General features: G+C 44.7%; 1 protein-coding gene across 3 annotated transcripts in view; it reads left to right on the top strand.

The window, feature by feature from the left end:
- Positions 1 to 18,116, top strand: part of septin9b (septin 9b) — a gene marked incomplete at its 5' end in the record, with an annotated part of 119,678 nt that overhangs the window by 33,296 nt on the left and 68,266 nt on the right. Inside the window, one exon of one of the 3 annotated variants that reach the window (XM_079498124.1) lies at positions 8,791 to 8,845. The exons of the other annotated variants lie outside the window; for them this stretch is intronic. Coding sequence (XP_079354250.1) covers positions 8,791 to 8,845 — 55 coding nt within the window. Of the gene's footprint in view, positions 1 to 8,790; positions 8,846 to 18,116 lie in introns of those variants that run through there. 3 annotated transcript variants of the gene reach the window in all.

Below are 18,116 nucleotides of genomic sequence, written 5' to 3' on the forward strand. Positions count from 1 at the left end.
ATTCCCTCACTATATTTTGCCCCCCAAAATCAACAACTACTCTTTTTGGATGTTTTTTTGGAGTTCATGGACAGCCCTTGCTAAACCCAATTAGGATTTTCACTGCATCCATTATTTCTCTCTCTCTCTCTCTCTCTCTCTCTCTCTCTCTCTCTCTCTCTCTCTCTCTCTCTCTCATCCTGAATCTCATATGCTGTGGAACAATGAGTAAACGTCATGTGAAAATGTGTCAGATGTGAGTGCCCCGAATGAGGAAACACAGTAAGTACACTGTCAAGTAGCTGTATAGCTATTTAAACTCTAGCCTCGGATTTACAGACTGAGTCACGATTGACCCAGATCCTTGGCTGTTAGCCTTAATTTGGAATGAATACATTTCTTCATTCCATCCTTATACAACTGGACCAAATACTTTGGTTTATTCAGATTAACAATGATTGACAGAGAAGTTCTTTTTTTGAGGGGGTATGAGAGTGAGCGCTGAGCTCATACACCAGCTTATAGGATTTGGTCTCCATGGGCAGAGGAATGTTTACCATACGCCACGTTCTGTCTAACTGCATGTGCTGTCACTTGTATGTGCGCGCGCCTCTGTATGTGCGTGCGTGCGTGCGTGCGTGCGTGCGTGCGTGCGTGCGTGCGTGCGTGCGTGCGTGCGTGCGTGCGTTTCTGTCTCATAGGAGATATTTTAAACTTCATTCCACACCACTGTTTCCAGTGGGTCGGCAGTGGACCCATTTGTGGGTCACAGACCAATTTCTGTGTCACAACTAAAAATCCCAAAGATTTTAAATAAAAAATGAACACCTATCAACAGACGTCATGCTCACAGTTAATTGGATTTAATACTTTAGGTTAATTAGAGCCGATCAAATGAAGCTTCTGCTCTTGCCTGTATGTGTTGAATCTGGATTGACATGATAAGACTGTATCCTGGTGCGTTACACAGATTAGGACCAGACATCAAGCCTTTAATTAGCCTTTTTATTTCAGACTATAGGGGGGTTAATAAGCTCAGAGTGAGCCACACACTGCCTACAGATGTGCGGTGTAGTTATCTTTTGTACCACTTGATGGCAGTGTTGCAGTGTGGGTTTGTTTCCGTGTACCCACCATTTCACTGGGTTCTGTGAAAATTTCCATGTGGATGATTCATATTTAGCAGACAGGGGAATTTCTTATGGGAGGTGGAGGAATTTAGCAAAGTCTGACTTTGGTGGGGGTGAAGAGAGAGCGGAGCCTTCTTTTTCCATTAAGAGAACCCTGATGTCATACGTCAGACCCCCCCCCCCCCCCCCCCCCCCCCACACACACACACACACACACAACCCCGTACCCCCCTCCTTGTTTGAGGAAGTCCGGGTCTCACAACTACTTTCTGGTCTACACCCTGCTGCTGTCCTTAGCTTAGTTTGGACCGGTTGTCTTGGCAACCATTGCTACACATCCCAATGGACTTTGCTTTGTTAATGATAGGAGGGTGCTGCTGAGGCCATGATGGTGCACAGTGCACACACAGTACAGCCTCAGTGTTAATGATAGGAGGGTGCTGCTGAGGCCATGATGGTGCACAGTGCACACACAGTACAGCCTCAGTGTTAATGATAGGATGGTGCTGCAGAGGCCATGATGGTGCACAGTGTTAATGATAGGAGGGTGCTGCTGAGGCCATGATGGTGCACAGTGCACACACAGTACAGCCTCAGTGTTAATGATAGGAAGGTGCTGCTGAGGCCATGATGGTGCACAGTGTTAATGATAGGAGGGTGCTGCTGAGGCCATGATGGTGCACAGTGTTAATGATAGGAGGGTGCTGCTAAGGCCATGATGGTGCACAGTGTTAATGATAGGAGGGTGCTGCTGAGGCCATGATGGTGCACAGTGTTAATGATAGGAGGGTGCTGCTGAGGCCATGATGGTGCACAGTGCACACACAGTACAGCCTCAGTGTTAATGATAGGAGGGTGCTGCTGAGGCCATGATGGTGCACAGTGCACACACAGTACAGCCTCAGTGTTAATGATAGGAGGGTGCTGCTGAGGCCATGATGGTGCACAGTGCACACACAGTACAGCCTCAGTGTTAATGATAGGAGGGTGCTGCTGAGGCCATGATGGTGCACAGTGTTAATGATAGGAGGGTGCTGCTGAGGCCATGATGGTGCACAGTGCACACACAGTACAGCCTCAGTGTTAATGATAGGAGGGTGCTGCTGAGGCCATGATGGTGCACAGTGTTAATGATAGGAGGGTACTGCTGAGGCCATGATGGTGCACAGTGCACACACAGTACAGCCTCAGTGTTAACCACATGAACCCTAGCGTGCCTTTTCTATTCTGGGCATGTCATAATAGGTGAATATTCACCCAACATTTATCAGAAAGCTCACAACTCGTGAGCTGCAAAGAGATTTGGTGTAGACTAGGGGAAAGAAAGGAGGGGGCCAAGTATAGACCCCTGGGTGACCCCAGTCAGCTAAATATATGGTTTTGGTAGTTAAATTAACAGTGCAAAAAGGGTGTACTGTATGTGTCTGCATAGCATCACTTTTAAAGTTATATTTTGGTAATCAGTTCAACCTCCATTTTGGCTTCCAATGTTTCCCACTTTACAGCTCCAGCTCTCTCTTGGAGCCTGCTCAGTATTAATATGTTCAATGTGACATGTCATCCATCATGGCTTCCACATATGGTCAGCACATTGACTTGTTGTAATAGGTAATAGATGCAGTGGGACACAACTTGAAGAATCTCCTCATCTCATCATGAGGATTCTCATCATCTCATCATCATTTGCATCATCTCTCATCATCTCAATCTGCATATTAAATGTGAACATTCTATTTACTCCCTTCCAGCTTGCTCTGAGCTCCCGATATTTGTGGGCCAACAAGCTATATTCAGCATGGAGAGGGCTCCACATTATGCTCTGAGCTCATTGTGTATGGGGATGGCGATATCTCATTGAACCGTGCTCTGTTTTTGTATGCGAACCAAGTACTGATGTATCACCTCATGGCACTGTGTGCCCTGAGACCCGAGAGGGTGGCCCGTCGGCGGGATGCCTGGCGAGGTGTCAGCCCCTGGCTCCCTGGAGGTGCTGGGCTTCTCCCCCCTGTCCCTTCGGGGGGGAAAGAACCAGCGAAAATCGGCCTGAACCAGGCCACCGGGTATCCAGAGAAGAGGGCCCACAGCTTGCCACGCTTACACACCCTCACGTGCACACGCGTGCATGTGCATCTACATCCATGTGAACCCTTGAAGGAAATCACCCAGCTCACAGTGTTCCATAAAAGAAGTGCACAGGATGTCCTGTATGAGTCAATGCACCACACTTCTCCTCCCACTGCCCTCCCTTTAGCCTACCTCACATTGTTTCTCATATATCGGCTATTCTTATTTGTCCTGAATAATGATAAGAGGGGGACTTGTGAAAATGGCCCAGGACACGGAGGACAGGAAAGTGATTGGGGCAGCGTTTGGAGGGAAGCCCCACCTTAGGGCGTAGTTCTGACAGGTACCATTATTCAACAGGAGGTAAACCAGGGTCACAACGTGGATATGGAGAGAGACACAACTCTTCGGCGGAAGAGCTTGGATGTTGATTCGTGGAAGCACCGCGTTATGTACTGTAGGTGTAGATGACAGACAATTACCAAGGTCAAATCTGGTTTTATCTGTCACGGTGGACGGCGTACTGTACTCCACTCCACTTGTGCGCATGTCATTCTACTGAAGCATGTCGATGACGTCTTTACAGGAAACCCACTGAAAGAAGAGACAGGGATGTACCTGTATCAGGCAGATGTCTAATACACTGCCCATATATGTACAGTATGTGAGCCTGTGTTATTGTGACTTGTGGGTTATTCATAATTCATAATTGTGCTTATGAATACATGTTTAGCTGTCCATCAATGCTGTGGCAGTTTGTTACAGTAGCTCATGTTCAGACTTGGTAATGTGAGCACAGGCTATCACATCATAAAGCATAAGCATTCTTCTACTTTTCTTTAAATTATGAAGTTACCACCAGTACTGATTGACAAAACTCAGCCACTATAAACCTCTCTCTTATAATGGTACACATTTACTTAGAAGTCAACAAATCACACCCATGTGAAGTGAGGGGCGATCTTATCATCTTACAACATTGAGGACAAAACAAACGCAGACAAAACAAACATTAAACTTTGTCCATTGTCAATGCCGTTTTTAATGTTTGTCTAAGGAAAAACAAAACATAGAAATAGAATAGATCATAGAAATTGATCCGTGACCAACAAATGGGTCCCGACCCACTGTTTGGGAAACAGTGATTTAGATGAATGTCTAAACCCCTCAGTCTGAGTAACATGCATAGAATGCTGGCAGTAGTTCTTGTTAAAGGCCTACTTCCTGTTGACGGTTGTGTTGAACTTCTGTTGAATTCCTGTTTGTTTAAAACTGACCAAAAGATCTGAAGTTACATTACAAGTTACAGGACTTTTCTGTCCACACTTTTTATCCTCAAGTATTAGCTCTTGAGCCCCCAAGGGCTAATCACTTGTGGCGTCCTCAATTTTCTATCCTCACTTTTTATCCTCAATAAATACATTGCTCAGCCAATAACATCATCGCTATGAGGTGCTCAGCCAATCAAATCATCGCTATGGGGTACACACGCCCAAAGATGGGCATAGGAGGGGCTAGCACCCCTCAACAAGGATCTATGCAATGTACAATAGGTCTCCATGAGCTGCACATTAGCCTACTATAACCCTACAAAACCGAATAGCCCACAACCTGAATTATGGGAATTCAACATTCTCTCCAGGGAAAGTGAGTTGTACTTGTAACCACAGTTTCATCATCTAAGTAGATTACACACACACACACACACACACACACACACACACACACACACACACACACACACACACACACACACACACACACACACACACACACACACACACACACACGCAGTAACTGCAGGCATAAACAGGGCACATGCTGTAAACCCAGCTCCACCAACCTGCATTGTTTTTGTTAAGGCGGTTTCATCCATGTCCATATTCAGACCTTCAAACACTGTTTCCTGTGCTATTTTGGTGTGGCGATGGTCTCAGTTGTGCAAACCATCACACAAACACACAAGCACATGTATGCACACACAGCCACGCATGCAGTGCATGCACACACAAACACAGACATCATGCAAACATACTCACTCACTCACTCACTCACTCAGACAACCAAACCAGATGTTGTTTCAGAGGTCTGTCTTCTCTTGCTCAGCTGTGTGCTTCGGAGAGCCAGCCCAGAGTGTGCATCCATGTTTAGATAAATACATGCTGGCCAGGGGGAGGTGTGTGTTTGACACACTGTGTGTTCTGGTTTAATTGAGGACTGCAGAGGTTGTGTGGCATATGGTTTTACAGTACAGTGCAGCCCACTAGGATCTGTATGGGCTTGGCCAAATATGGCACACTGTGCTATATATATGACCACGGATGTATATGTAAGCACATGTGTGTGTGTAAACACTCACACACACATCATTGCACATTCATGCACAAATGCATGCTCACTCACATTAAGCACACACTCTGCTCACTGTATCAAGGTGCACTGCTCACTGCGCACACGCGCACGCAGCCACGCACGAACACACACACACGCACGCGCGCGCGCGCGCGCACACACACACACACACACACACACACACACACACACACACACACACACACACACACACACACACACACACACACACACACACACACACACCACCCACACGCCCATATCCAGCTGTCAGGATGTATGAGCCACATTATGTGCATTCTTGTGAGGTTGACTAGCGCGGGCCTCAACCAAACAACAAATGAGTGTAGATACTGTACACAGGCCACTTAAAGAACCATACCGGTACTGCCATATTTAGCCCACCGAGTCGCCGACTATGACTAAAGAACCATACCGGTACTGCCATATTTAGCCCACCGAGTCGCCGACTATGACTCGCGGTTTACTTGACATCACGGCCAACCATTTTCCAAAGTAGGCTATACACAGTTTGTTCAATCTAAAAGTTAGCCATTGCATAGGCTACCATCCATTTATGGTATGACAACTGACTTGGGGGGATTAGATTAGGTATTAGTTTCTGATAGGTAATCCAAATCAATGGATTGTTGGAAATTCAACATTCTCTCCAGGGAAAGTGAGTTGTGACCACAATATAATCATCTAAGTTTTATTGTCCTATTTCTTAAGGTTACAGTTGCATTTGAATGTATGCATTAATGTATGCATTAACCTGTGCATTAATTTGAAAGGTTTGTCCCTGAAGGCTGGCAGTGACAGGGATCGCAGAACATAGGGAAAGCACAGGTCAAGTTACTTATTTAAGAAGAAAAAGTTCCTCATACATGATACACAAATATATGTCCTCATACATGATACACAAATATATATTTACTGTCCATAAACATGTGGCTACACACGTGCACACATGCAAGCGCACACATACTCTTTTGGTTTCCAGACTCTGTTTCTTATCCAGAGACACCTTGCAGTCAGTTAAATTAAGTTACCAGGCGACACCATAAACACAATGTTGTGCTGTATCACCATCGACCTCTCGGGTGTTAAGGTTAGGTGACACCAGATGGACTTGGCATGGTATTAGTCCCCTTTAGAAAGGACCTTTTATTTCAAATACGGTTTTACCCTTTGCTTACACCCTATAAAAATACCAGGCTCTAGCATTGTGCCTTGTTGCCTCCAGAGATGAAACGCATATCTAAGTGAATGGTTGTATCCGGTGGGCAAAAACATCCCAATTGACCATATTTCCATGGAAATGTCAACTTCCTTTGGTCCTCGCTTTGGGATAGAGTTGCCCTTTCTAGCAAGGACTAACAGGAATTCAATAATTGTATTTCATAACCTTAATTATTTGTGGGGAAATTGTAGCACTGACCCCAGATCAGGGGCAGCTCGTTGTAGTGTTGTAGATGATCGTGTCTTATTCCAAACAGGATTCTGTGATTGTGGAAAAGCCACTCACTTATCGCCAACTACTGCGATAGCATCGCTATTGCTCTGTTGCAGTTGAGTGCTAGCGGAAAATACACAGATAAGAGCCATTATAACAACGTCCCACCGGCCACCGGGAGACGCCGGTGGGATTGCTTGTACTGTATAAACATTCTGAAAAGTCTGATGTTTCTCACTTTTGATTACTTTATCAACACCTTTCAACAGCGTTTGACTGTCACTCAAAGAAATGGCTGCTAAATTAGCTAGAGCAGTTCCAAGGACATGTGTGTAACCATACCCAATATACATCAAAAGCTAGCTTGTCATCAAGCTGCACTCCAGTGGAAGACTATTAGCTTTCCCTGTCAGAGGGTTTCACCGCTCAGAGCTTCCTGGTAACACAGGGGACAAGTTGTCACATGACTCACTGTCTTGCCCCCTGAGGGTCCTGTCATACACCTAATGTTATTTTTCCACGGTTTTCTAGCACAGGAAACTGGCTACCAGAGAAATGACTGCCACTGATTCCGATTCTACAAATGTGACCAAGTTCGACTGAGGGACTGCCATTGGATTTTTTTGAATTTTCGTTTTTTCATGTCATATGAAAGCAGGGAATCATAGCTTCAAATTGACATATTGGAAAACAGCGAGTTGAGAAAACAGGCTTCAAAGGTTCACTTCTGTGGTCTCTAACATTACACCTAGCTGCAGAACATGCAGACATGCTCTAGTATGTGAAGAGGCTGCCTGTGCTATTAACTAACAAAAAAGTTGTTCACCTCATGGTGAAAAGCTGTAGGTTGCGTGATGGCAGGCTCTCAGTCAAATCTGGTCACAAATGTCTTCTAAACAGTTTTTGTTGCTATGTCAGTGGTTCTCAAACCTTTTCATGTCAAGGATCCCCCGCTATGAGCTTGTATATGTGTTATTTTTTAATTGCCGAAGTATAAAATGACACAGACGCTTTCACGGTTTTAGTGTGGTGATTATATCGTGCCATAGAGGTTGTAGAAATTATTTACTTGAGAGACTACAGAGACAGGGTCTTTGATTAAGTGAGGTCTCTGTGCTGGCTGTGACAGCCAAGAACAGCACACCATAAGTGGGGATCAGCTCATGTTAGCTTTGAGAGGAATGAGCCTGCATTTCTGAAGGCCACTGCAGGGTTTTAGAAGTCTGCGGTGGCCGTAACGGGGTAGCTTGTCTGATTGCAGGTTAACTTGCGAGTGACTGTGTGACATTTTTTCCACACCGGCTGTCAGACAGAGTCAGAGACTCTTTGAAGAAATCAGATCCGAGAGCCACTTCTTTGGTGGAAATAAGGTCCACAGCCTTATTTTTGAAAGGAGTGTGTGTGTGTGTGTGTGTGTGTGTGTGTGTGTGTGTGTGTGTGTGTGTGTGTGTGTGTGTGTGTGTGTGTGTGTGTGTGTGTGTGTGTGTGTGTGTGTGTGTGTGTGTGTGTGTGTGTGTGTGTGTGTGTGTGTGTGTGTGTGTGTGTTGCATGCATGCGTGTGCCTTATTGCCTAGGGGAGGGGAGGAGGTGGGAGTTATAGCCATTCACTCTCCGAGTGAATTCTACATCACTGATGTAGAAAGTAGAGAAGGAAGTCCAAACATTAGCAGTTGCTCCTTAACTTCAATTAAGAGATTTGTCAGTTTGAGCTTACATTTTTCCCCCTCATTGATTCTAATTTGGAATTCAATAAGAAGAGCCTAATTGCATGTTAAAAGGCAAAAGGATATTGTCAGCCTTTGTAAAAAGATGTCTGATTCTGGTGTCAATCCACACTTGGAGGGAATTATTTCCGATTTTGAAGGTTTGTGTTTCTGATTTCTGTTCCTTGATGTCTTATTATTGTTGTTGTTGTTGTTGTTGTTGTTGTTGTTTTAATTGTTGTTATGATTATATATGTGTATTGTATACGTATCTGATATTAGCTGCATGCTAGTGTGTGTGTGTGTGTGTGTGTGTGTGTGTGTGTGTGTGTGTGTGTGTGTGTGTGTGTGTGTGTGTGTGTGTGCGTGTGCGTGTGTTGGGTGGCTGATGTATGTCTACTTCCGCATGTGTTTAATAATAAGTAACGGTCAGTAACGGTGCAGTGGGCATATGTTAGCCCAGTCCTCGCTAACCCATAGTCTGCTATTGATTATATCCCAGTCCAGTCAATAGAAACACACACAATGCTACTCCACCACAGGAAAGCCCTCAGCTGAAGGCATTAAGAGAGAGACTGTGGCAACACAGCCGGCAAAACCTAAACAGCTGGCTAGCCCCTCAAACAGTCATTCACAACCCTATCTCCCCTTTGTTTTCTTAGCTAGCATGGAGCTGGTATTAATTCCATTTGGCCACCCTCTATTCTTCCTTTATTTTTACCTTCCTTCCCTCCCTTCCTTTCCTCTTCCTTTGCCGGGCAGAGTCTGTCAGTCCAGCTGTTCAGGGGCCTGACCGACAGATGCCAAGCTCCCTGCATGCGTTCCTTCAGCAGCACGCTGAGCTCTGGCTGCAGGGGTTGCTTGTTGCTGCCGAGAGGAATAAGTTACAATAGGACGAGGTCAGGTCATAGATGGTGTGTAGAACAGCCTATTATTATTATTATAATATAATAGTCCATACTCTTCCTTTGTGGTATTTAATGAGGTATCTGCATTTAACCCATCCTAAGTAATAGGATCAGTGGGTGCTACGGGGGCATGCAGCGCCTCAGGGAGCAGTTAGGGGTTAAGTGTCTTGCTCAGGAGCACTTTGCGGGGCGTCTGGTTTCCCAGGCGTGCTCTTTAACCATTCATATATGGCTGCCCCCATTCGGCTAGGGATGGCAATGAGGTGCCCACTCTACTGTGTGCTTCTGTATATTTCAGGGACATTGATTAGGCAGTTACAAAAAGGATTGACTGTCACTGAGCATGTGTATGTCAAGTCACAAGTGCCCCAAACGACATCTGTGATCTCATCTCAGTGACCCTAGCTGTCTTTTGCTCTGGGGGGGTGACAGCCGTTGAAACTGGAGAATAGCAGGCGCTGCAGGGGTACACTGTAGGAGGACAGTGCGGGGGAGAGAGCTTCATCAGTTGAACTGGTAGCTCATACTCAGATTTGTAGTATTCGGAATAAACGATAAATGACACCTTGGATGGACTCTCACATTTTAGGATGATGAGTTATAAGTAATAGAAACCGTCAAGGGAAACAAAGTTATGATTTGCGAAAGGAAAAGAAAGTGAGCCAGTGAATAGACAGAGGAAAGCCCAGAATGAGGCCATATTTGTAGATTCAGAGAGCACTGTGTAGACAGACATGCTCCCTCTGCGTCTGCCAACCCAAACTGACATTCGTGTTTTGGTCCAAGTTCCTTGGGCCTATTATCTGCCTACGTTGGTGCTCCGACATGGAACAAGGTGCCATAAAGGGAGAGGAAATTAGACTGGAAGGACATGAGTGTGTTTGTGCGATATACCCTGTCAAAACCTGGCCGAGAAACAACTTAACACATTAAGTTGTCCCAAATGGCTGTGTGTGTGTGTGTGTGTGTGTGTGTGTGTGTGTGTGTGTGTGTGTGTGTGTGTGTGTGTGTGTGTGTGTGTGTGTGTGTGTGTGTGTGTGTGTGCGCACGTGAGTGTGTGACTGCGTGTACATGTGTGAGTGAGGGAGAGTGTATACAGTATGTGTGACTATTATACATACACGTACACGCACATACACCACACGTTTTTAATCACTCTCTGTGGTATTCTTTGCCACATTTAGGAAAGTAATATTAAATGCAGGTGGCAAAAGTGCCAATATGTTTAAGCATTCCAAGTTGACCAGCATTGGTCCAGTTAAATACAAATCGTATTTACAGGTGTGCAGGCAGTGTGACAGCAAAAGCCGAGCCTCAGGGCACTGCAACCTTTGCCACCAAGTCTGTTTTGAATGATGCCACTGGCTGTCATCACCCTATCTGCTATCTCTGCAATGTCACTACGCGTACTCAGGCCCGCACGCGCGCACACACACACACACACACACACACACACACACACACACACACACACACACACACACACACACACACACACACACACACACACACACAACAAGCAGCTTGAGGGTGCAGATAAAACTGACAGCTTTGCATGAGTTATCATAGCAGCTCACTGCCCAGTCAGGCAGATCCCAGTTTGGCATCCAGTCTTCTCCAGAGGGGGATTTTCACTGAAGCATTCTATGCATCATCCTGTTCTCACGTCGGGTTGTGGAATTATGCTACACCTCATCTCTCCTTTGTTACATCTATGTTGTTAGATACTTAACCTTTTTCTCACCCAGCATCACGTGGAGCTCCAAACAATTGAATTAGTAGATAGAGGGTAACTGGAATTGAACCACTGCCTCCAGCTTTCTCCAGATTTATACAATGCGGTGTAAGTATATTCCCCCCCTCTAAGGGCGTTCCGGACTCTGAGGCAGTTAGTTAACCATTGTCTGATCAAAGAAAGAAAATAAGATTTAACCTGCCAAAGTTCAAGAGGCTAAATTAAAGCTGTCTGTGTGTGTGTGTGTGTGTGTGTGTGTGTGTGTGCGTGCGTGCGTGCGTGCGTGCGTGCGTGCGTGCGTGCGTGCGTGCGTGCGTGCGTGCGTGCGTGCGTGCGTGCACGTTAGATATGTTTGTGTCTGTGTGTGTCCACAAGAAACTGCTGACCCGAAATCAGCCGGTACTTTGCCTTACTAACTGTAAATGCTTTTGATCTCTCTTGCGTTGTCCTCATTTAACCGGCAGCTCTAACCTTCCCCGATGTCCTTCTGTGCTGGACAGAGGGTTTGGGCCATCGACCAGGAGAGAACCACACAGTAAATCTCACACAGTGGCTTGCACTGCTCAGACTGCTGTTGGTCAGGGTTCATAAGTCAACCCCACTCACTGCGCACACCAGGAAGTTAATGTTTGACAACCTGGCATTATGCATTCAACTGACCAGGCAGAATACCACACAGTGTAATTCTATCACTCTTTGTTTGGCCTTGCCTTGTCAAATGGGGGTTTGGTCATATTTATCAAGCCTGACCAGTGACCACACACGCTTGTATTTTGCTGCTTTTGACACCGGCTAAAGCTCCTACAATATGTACGTAGACGCAGTAGCTGCTTTGTCGAGCCGACCACTATTCTGAATTATAGTTACATTGTGATTAACGACAGCCCCCCCCCCCCCTTTTGGGAACATAATTATAACATTTGGTGTTGGTTTATTCAAGGTTGTTACAGTACATTGTCTTTTTTGTGAGATTGTCTCACCAGAGGTAATATTTGAGTATTCACTAGTAGTCCCTTGGCTTTAGTATGATAAACGAAAGAACAATACTGGAAATTGACAAATATGCACATCATTATCTCTAATCCAGTAATGGTGGCAGATTATGGACAATATTTTACATTTTACGCAAACTGTAGGTCTTTTTTCAAGAGTCTGAATCATTCTCAGGCAGCAGACAGGCAGGGATTTAGAGTAGAACTAGAAAAAGTGCCCTTCTGGGCACAGGTCTCCACCAGGACGATAGGAGTGTGTGAGATGTTTGGCAAAATGTTTAGGAGTAATATAAACAGGTTTTTTTGTTTGTTTGTTTGTTTTTTGCAACAATTTTCTTCATTTTGTTGAGGAAATGCAGAGCCAGATCACTCATCGAATCTCTGAGGATAGAATTCTGGATGAGCAGGACGATGTGCAGCATTTTGAACGAAACGGGCCACTCCTGAAAACTTTAGAAGGCAATGATAGCCAATCAGTGCAGAATCTGATAAATCCAACAGACTCGTCTTGATCACATGACTACAGAGATCATGTGTACCGATTTGCGTGAGATTTGGATGAAATCTGTGCGACTAACATAAGCAATGTGTTTAGCAGAAATCGGCCTCATGGTGGCGCTATAACCGGCAGATGTGGAGGGATGCAGGGACAATGTTTTTCCATGGCCTCTAGGGAGTGCGCATACATAAGTTGTATACAGATTGATGAAGTTATAGCTAAAAACAGGAATTGGCCTGTTATAGCGCCACCATGAGGCTGATTTGGAAAAGAATGAGTGGCATGTCGTCCTTGGCCTAGTGGAAATGTGCGTGTATAATTTCACGGAAATTGCACACTGTGTTTGTGATTTGTGGCATTTTGTTCGAAACGGACCAATCATGTGAGCTTTGGAAGCCAATATTAGCCAATCAGGATGGAAGATGGGAAATTGTGCAGATCTGTGTTGATCACATGACTATGGAGATAGTGTATACCGAATTGTGTGATGTATGGATAAAATGTGTACGAGTAATCTACAGAAATGTGTTTTGCCTAAATCGGCCTCATGGTGGCGCTATAACAGGCCGTTGAGGAATATTTGGGGCAGAGGTTCGTCGTTGGCATCCATGGAGTGTGTTTGCAAAGTTTGGCATGGATCGGGCCAACGGTACTGGAGATTAGCTGATAACGGACGGACGGAAGGACGGACGGAAGGAAGGAAGGAAGGACACACACACGGACGGAGTGCAAAACATACTCTCTCCCCATGCCTTCGGCCTGGTGGAGACAATGATGAATTCTATAGCCATTCCAAATGCATTAACCAGAAAGTAGGAGAATATTCAATGCATAGATTAAAGGAGCATTCAGTGATTTGAGTTATTTGGAAAACCACCCAGTCCGCCCCGGTAACAAGGAAGGCCCCTCTCATCCTGATTGGATGAAGGCTTTGCCACCCGCCACCAAAACTGAAACCAGGGTTTTTTTACCCCAGGGGCTCACTGGGGACAGGGAGGAACTCCTTATATGGTCAGCACACTCTATAGTAGGGAGGATTATCCAGAAAAAAAGAAAAAATAAGTGATATTTAGATTAAAGGGGCGTTCCACCCATTTTCAACATTTTACTATGTCATTAATATACCTTAGAGCTGTTGTGTGAAAATAATAAAAAATCACACCCGTGTGAACTGAGTGGTGTAAGGTTTTATATAGCATGATCAGCTGTGGTCTGACGTAATGTCTGACGTAATGAAATCATTATTATTATATAAGGTAAGGTATTATATACCCTGATCAGCTCTGATCTGACGTAATGAAATCACACCTGGATGTGATTTCACAACTGGCTTTTTTTGTGCAGAGAAAATGACCATGGTTGCTACGGTCATCCAGTTCACCCGGGTGTGATTTAATTACGTCAGAAATTATTTTGAACATAGCAACCATGGTAATTTTTTTATGCACACAAAAGCCAGTTGTAGGAGTGGTTTACACCACTCAAAAAAACGCCCCCCCATTCTGTGTTTCCTAGAACTGGAGATCTGAAAAAAATCATTAACATGGTGAAACACATCTTGATGATGTCATCAAGATGTGTTTCACCATGTTAATGATTTTTTTCATACTTACAGTTCTAGGAAACACAGAATGGGGGGACGTTTTTATTATTTCCACACAGCAGCTCTAAGGTACATAGTAAAATGTTGAAAATGAGTGGAATGCCCCTTTAAGTCAAATCACTGAATATACCTTTAACACAAATAATATATTACATCTATGCCTGTCTCTAACTCTTTCTCTAATAATTTCCTCACTCTGATCCCGATCATTCAGAAAGCACGATCTTTCAAAATGCACTAAACGTTTATTTATTTATTTTTATTTATTTATTTTTACAAATTGTATGTAATTAGTTTGATTGTAAATTGTATCATTATTCATAAGAAATAAATGACAAAATATGTGTTCAGATCCCTGCCAGGGCCCAGGCGAGGTTTTGGCAGGTTGCCTATACGCAGGGCCCACACAGTCATAGACAATTGGAATGGAATCTGCACTATTTAACTGATTCGTCTTCATCACATGAATAGTCTGGCAAAATGGCAAGGGCCTATATGAGAGGAGTTGCACCATGACGTCGATTTAAATCATTTGGGCTGGAGGTTGTTTCTTCACCTACTGCCAGTGTGTGTGCGCAAAGGTGGGCAATCTTAGTGATGCTGCTTTCCTAATTTGTGTCATTTTGTGCAAAACGGGCCCCAGCTCCCATATTTTGAAATAAGGGAATGTGAAAAAGCTGACATCATGGTCATGTGATGTGTACCGATTTGCATGAGCTTTGAACAAGATTAATAGCAGAGTAGTAGCAAAAAGTGTGTTTTGAAGAAAATGCTAAAATGGTGGGAAATCTTGCCAGGTCCTTGTAATCTAGAGAACAAATATTGTTTTTACTCTTATAGTGCCACCATGTGGCCAATTTGAACGATTTGGGACAGGTTCTTCATAGTGTGCTTGCAAAGTTTCAGCTAATTGGTCCAATGGTGCCTGAAATTAGATGTTTACGGACAGGCAAACTCAAATAATCCGCATCTTTGGATGTTCCACCTCCTGGCGGAAATAATTATGACAAACATAAGTAGGTATGCTTTAATAATATACACAACGTAGTTGGTTCTCATACGAAACCCACAGTTCAGTTTATGGAGCTGACAGAGAGAGCCAATAATATAGAATATGCAAGTGGTGCCTTTGTCTTGACCTGCTTTAACCTGCTCTCCCAGTGGCATTGTGTGACCCCCCCCCCCCCACCTCTCTCTCTCTCTCTCTCTCTCTCTCTCTCTCTCTCTCTCTCTCTCTCTCTCTCTCTCTCTCTGATAATATACCATGATATTGATGTCCATCACTTGGCCTTCAAAGAGCCACCTCTGAAACCAGACCCAACCAATCATAGCACCAGGGCATTTTAGGACAAAATGAAGATAGCACTCCCTCTCTATCCCTGTTGTGGCAAATAGTCTCATTTGCTGTGTGGTGGTGTTATCAGATAGTGATAGCCAGATAGTGAACACTGGGGGGACGGTGTGTGTGTGTGTGTGTGTGTGTGTGTGTGTGTGTGTGTGTGTGTATGTGTGTGTGTGTGTGTGTGTGTGTGTGTGTGTGTGTGTGTGTGTGTGTGTGTGTGTGTGTGTGTGTGTGTGTGTGTGTGTGTGTGTGTGTGTGTGTAGGGGGGGGGGGGGGGGGGGGGGTTCTTGGCTGCTGTTAATGGGAACCCCTCTGAGAAACACCGGACCTTTCTTTTCCAGCTCATAGTCTAGGAATGCCGTTTCACTGTGGAATGGGACTCCTTCATCCATTCGCCTGTCTGTCTGTCTGTCTGTCCCCCACTTTGAGTATTATTAAAACCACTGCACGGCACGCAGAACTACCAATGTGATGACCATACGGTACTACGTTTAGCTGCTCCACACTCTTTACTGTTTTTACAGCTGGGAGGAGGCGTCTTTAATTAAAGGGTAGTTTAAACGTTGTGCCATGCACACTCCAACGTGTTGCGAGCTTGCAAGATTTGCTGTTTAAGTCTAAATGAGGCGTTAGGCCTTCATCTGTGTCTAACTGTCCCCGCACTCAGTGTCTACTGTAATATCGCCCACTTTGTTTGAACACATCAGCATGCTGCTCCCGTTTGCCCTGTGTGATCATGTGCTTCTGAAGTCTATGCAGGGGATGGTTGTGGGGAGAAGCAGAAGATCCCTTTATGTCTTGTCTGCCCACATGTACTTTTTGTTGACTGATGTGGGAAAGAATGAATGACCTCTGACTTCATGGAAAAGAGACTTTGGAGTCTTTGGGAAAAGTACTGCAGCCATCCTAACAAACAGATAGCTTATGCTTTCAAGTGAGAGTATTCTGGAACATCTTTTTCCATTCTTTCTTTTTTTTAATTCTCAGATAATATTTCACTTTGGTAAGACATTTATTTATGATCTTAGATCAGTGACGATACAGTTGACTGCAGAAAAGGGTGCATTCACTATATTATGCAAAGAAATACTGGATTAACATAGGGCATACATTTCTCCATTCTTCCACTCCAGTCGCTATGGCTCTGGATATTTACTGTAATCACAGAAAAGCTGAGGACGCCAATAGTAATCTACTGTATGGATGACTGACCAGGTGTTTGAAGAAATAAAATACCCTGGATCAGCAGCACTATTATCTTGATGCACTGAATAACAATCCTGACATCTCTCCTATATTCAGCTTTACATCTACTATCCCAAAGACAATAGGCGGTGTCAGGAGATATTAGATTGATTGTAGTTCCATAAACTGTAAGGACTCTCCAAGAGGATGTTGAAGTGACCAGTACTGGTCGGCCATAACTGAATGCGTAGTCGGGGAATCAAAAGGTCCCTGGACAAGACATTTTAACCCCCAACTGCTCTCCCTGGGTGGTATGATGCCCAGCCGCCCACTCACTGTTAGGAAGGGTAAATGCAGTGGATAGATTTCCATGTATGTGCAAATGTACTGTGACAAGAAATACGAGTGGGGACCATATTATTAGTACAGTACAATACAGCATGCACTGCAACCTTGTGGCTCCATGTGAAAGTTGTCGTCTGGTTTTGGCAAACTGGCTTGGCTGGACTTGAAAGCAGCCAGAGCCTTGGTCTCCCTCGCAACAATCATAAAACACAAGAGGGAGGGAAGTCGGGGTTAAGAAGGACAGTGTGGGTTTGGATAACACTTGCAAATTGGAAGTTTGTTATTGTGATGTGATCGAGAAACAGAGAGAGGAGTTGCTCATGAGCGAGTTCTGCGCGATGAAGAACGCACAGTAACACAGAAACCGTTAACGCCATTGAGTTCAAGTTGTTTTTCTCTAACTCTAATGCCTTTGGTGTGCTTGTAAAGGGTTTTATTCCTCACTGAGATACAGTAACATTGTGTTGACTCAACACTTCCCCTTCATTTCAAGGCAGAGTCGGTGCGGTCAGTGCAGAGCTAGACAGCCTGCAACAATGTGCAACATGAAAGCTATCCCATAACAGTGTGTTTAAAGGGTTTGATAAGGGTGGCTGAAGGAGGATTTGTAACACAAAACACCATACAGTGTAGAACACATTCACATTGCATGGGCCCACCCATTGAAATGTAGGCCTGTGGCAGGGCACGAGTGTCCTTGGAGTGGACGATAGCCGGTACATACGAGAAGAGCCCGAGACATTTGCTCTGGCATGCTAAATTAGTATTTGGCAAGGACCGAATTTGTCTTAAGGGGGAAAACGTATCGAGTGTCTGCTGGGCT

This window comes from Electrona antarctica (genome assembly GCF_951216825.1).
Source record: "Electrona antarctica genome assembly, chromosome: 4".
NCBI classification, from domain to species: domain Eukaryota; kingdom Metazoa; phylum Chordata; class Actinopteri; order Myctophiformes; family Myctophidae; genus Electrona; species Electrona antarctica.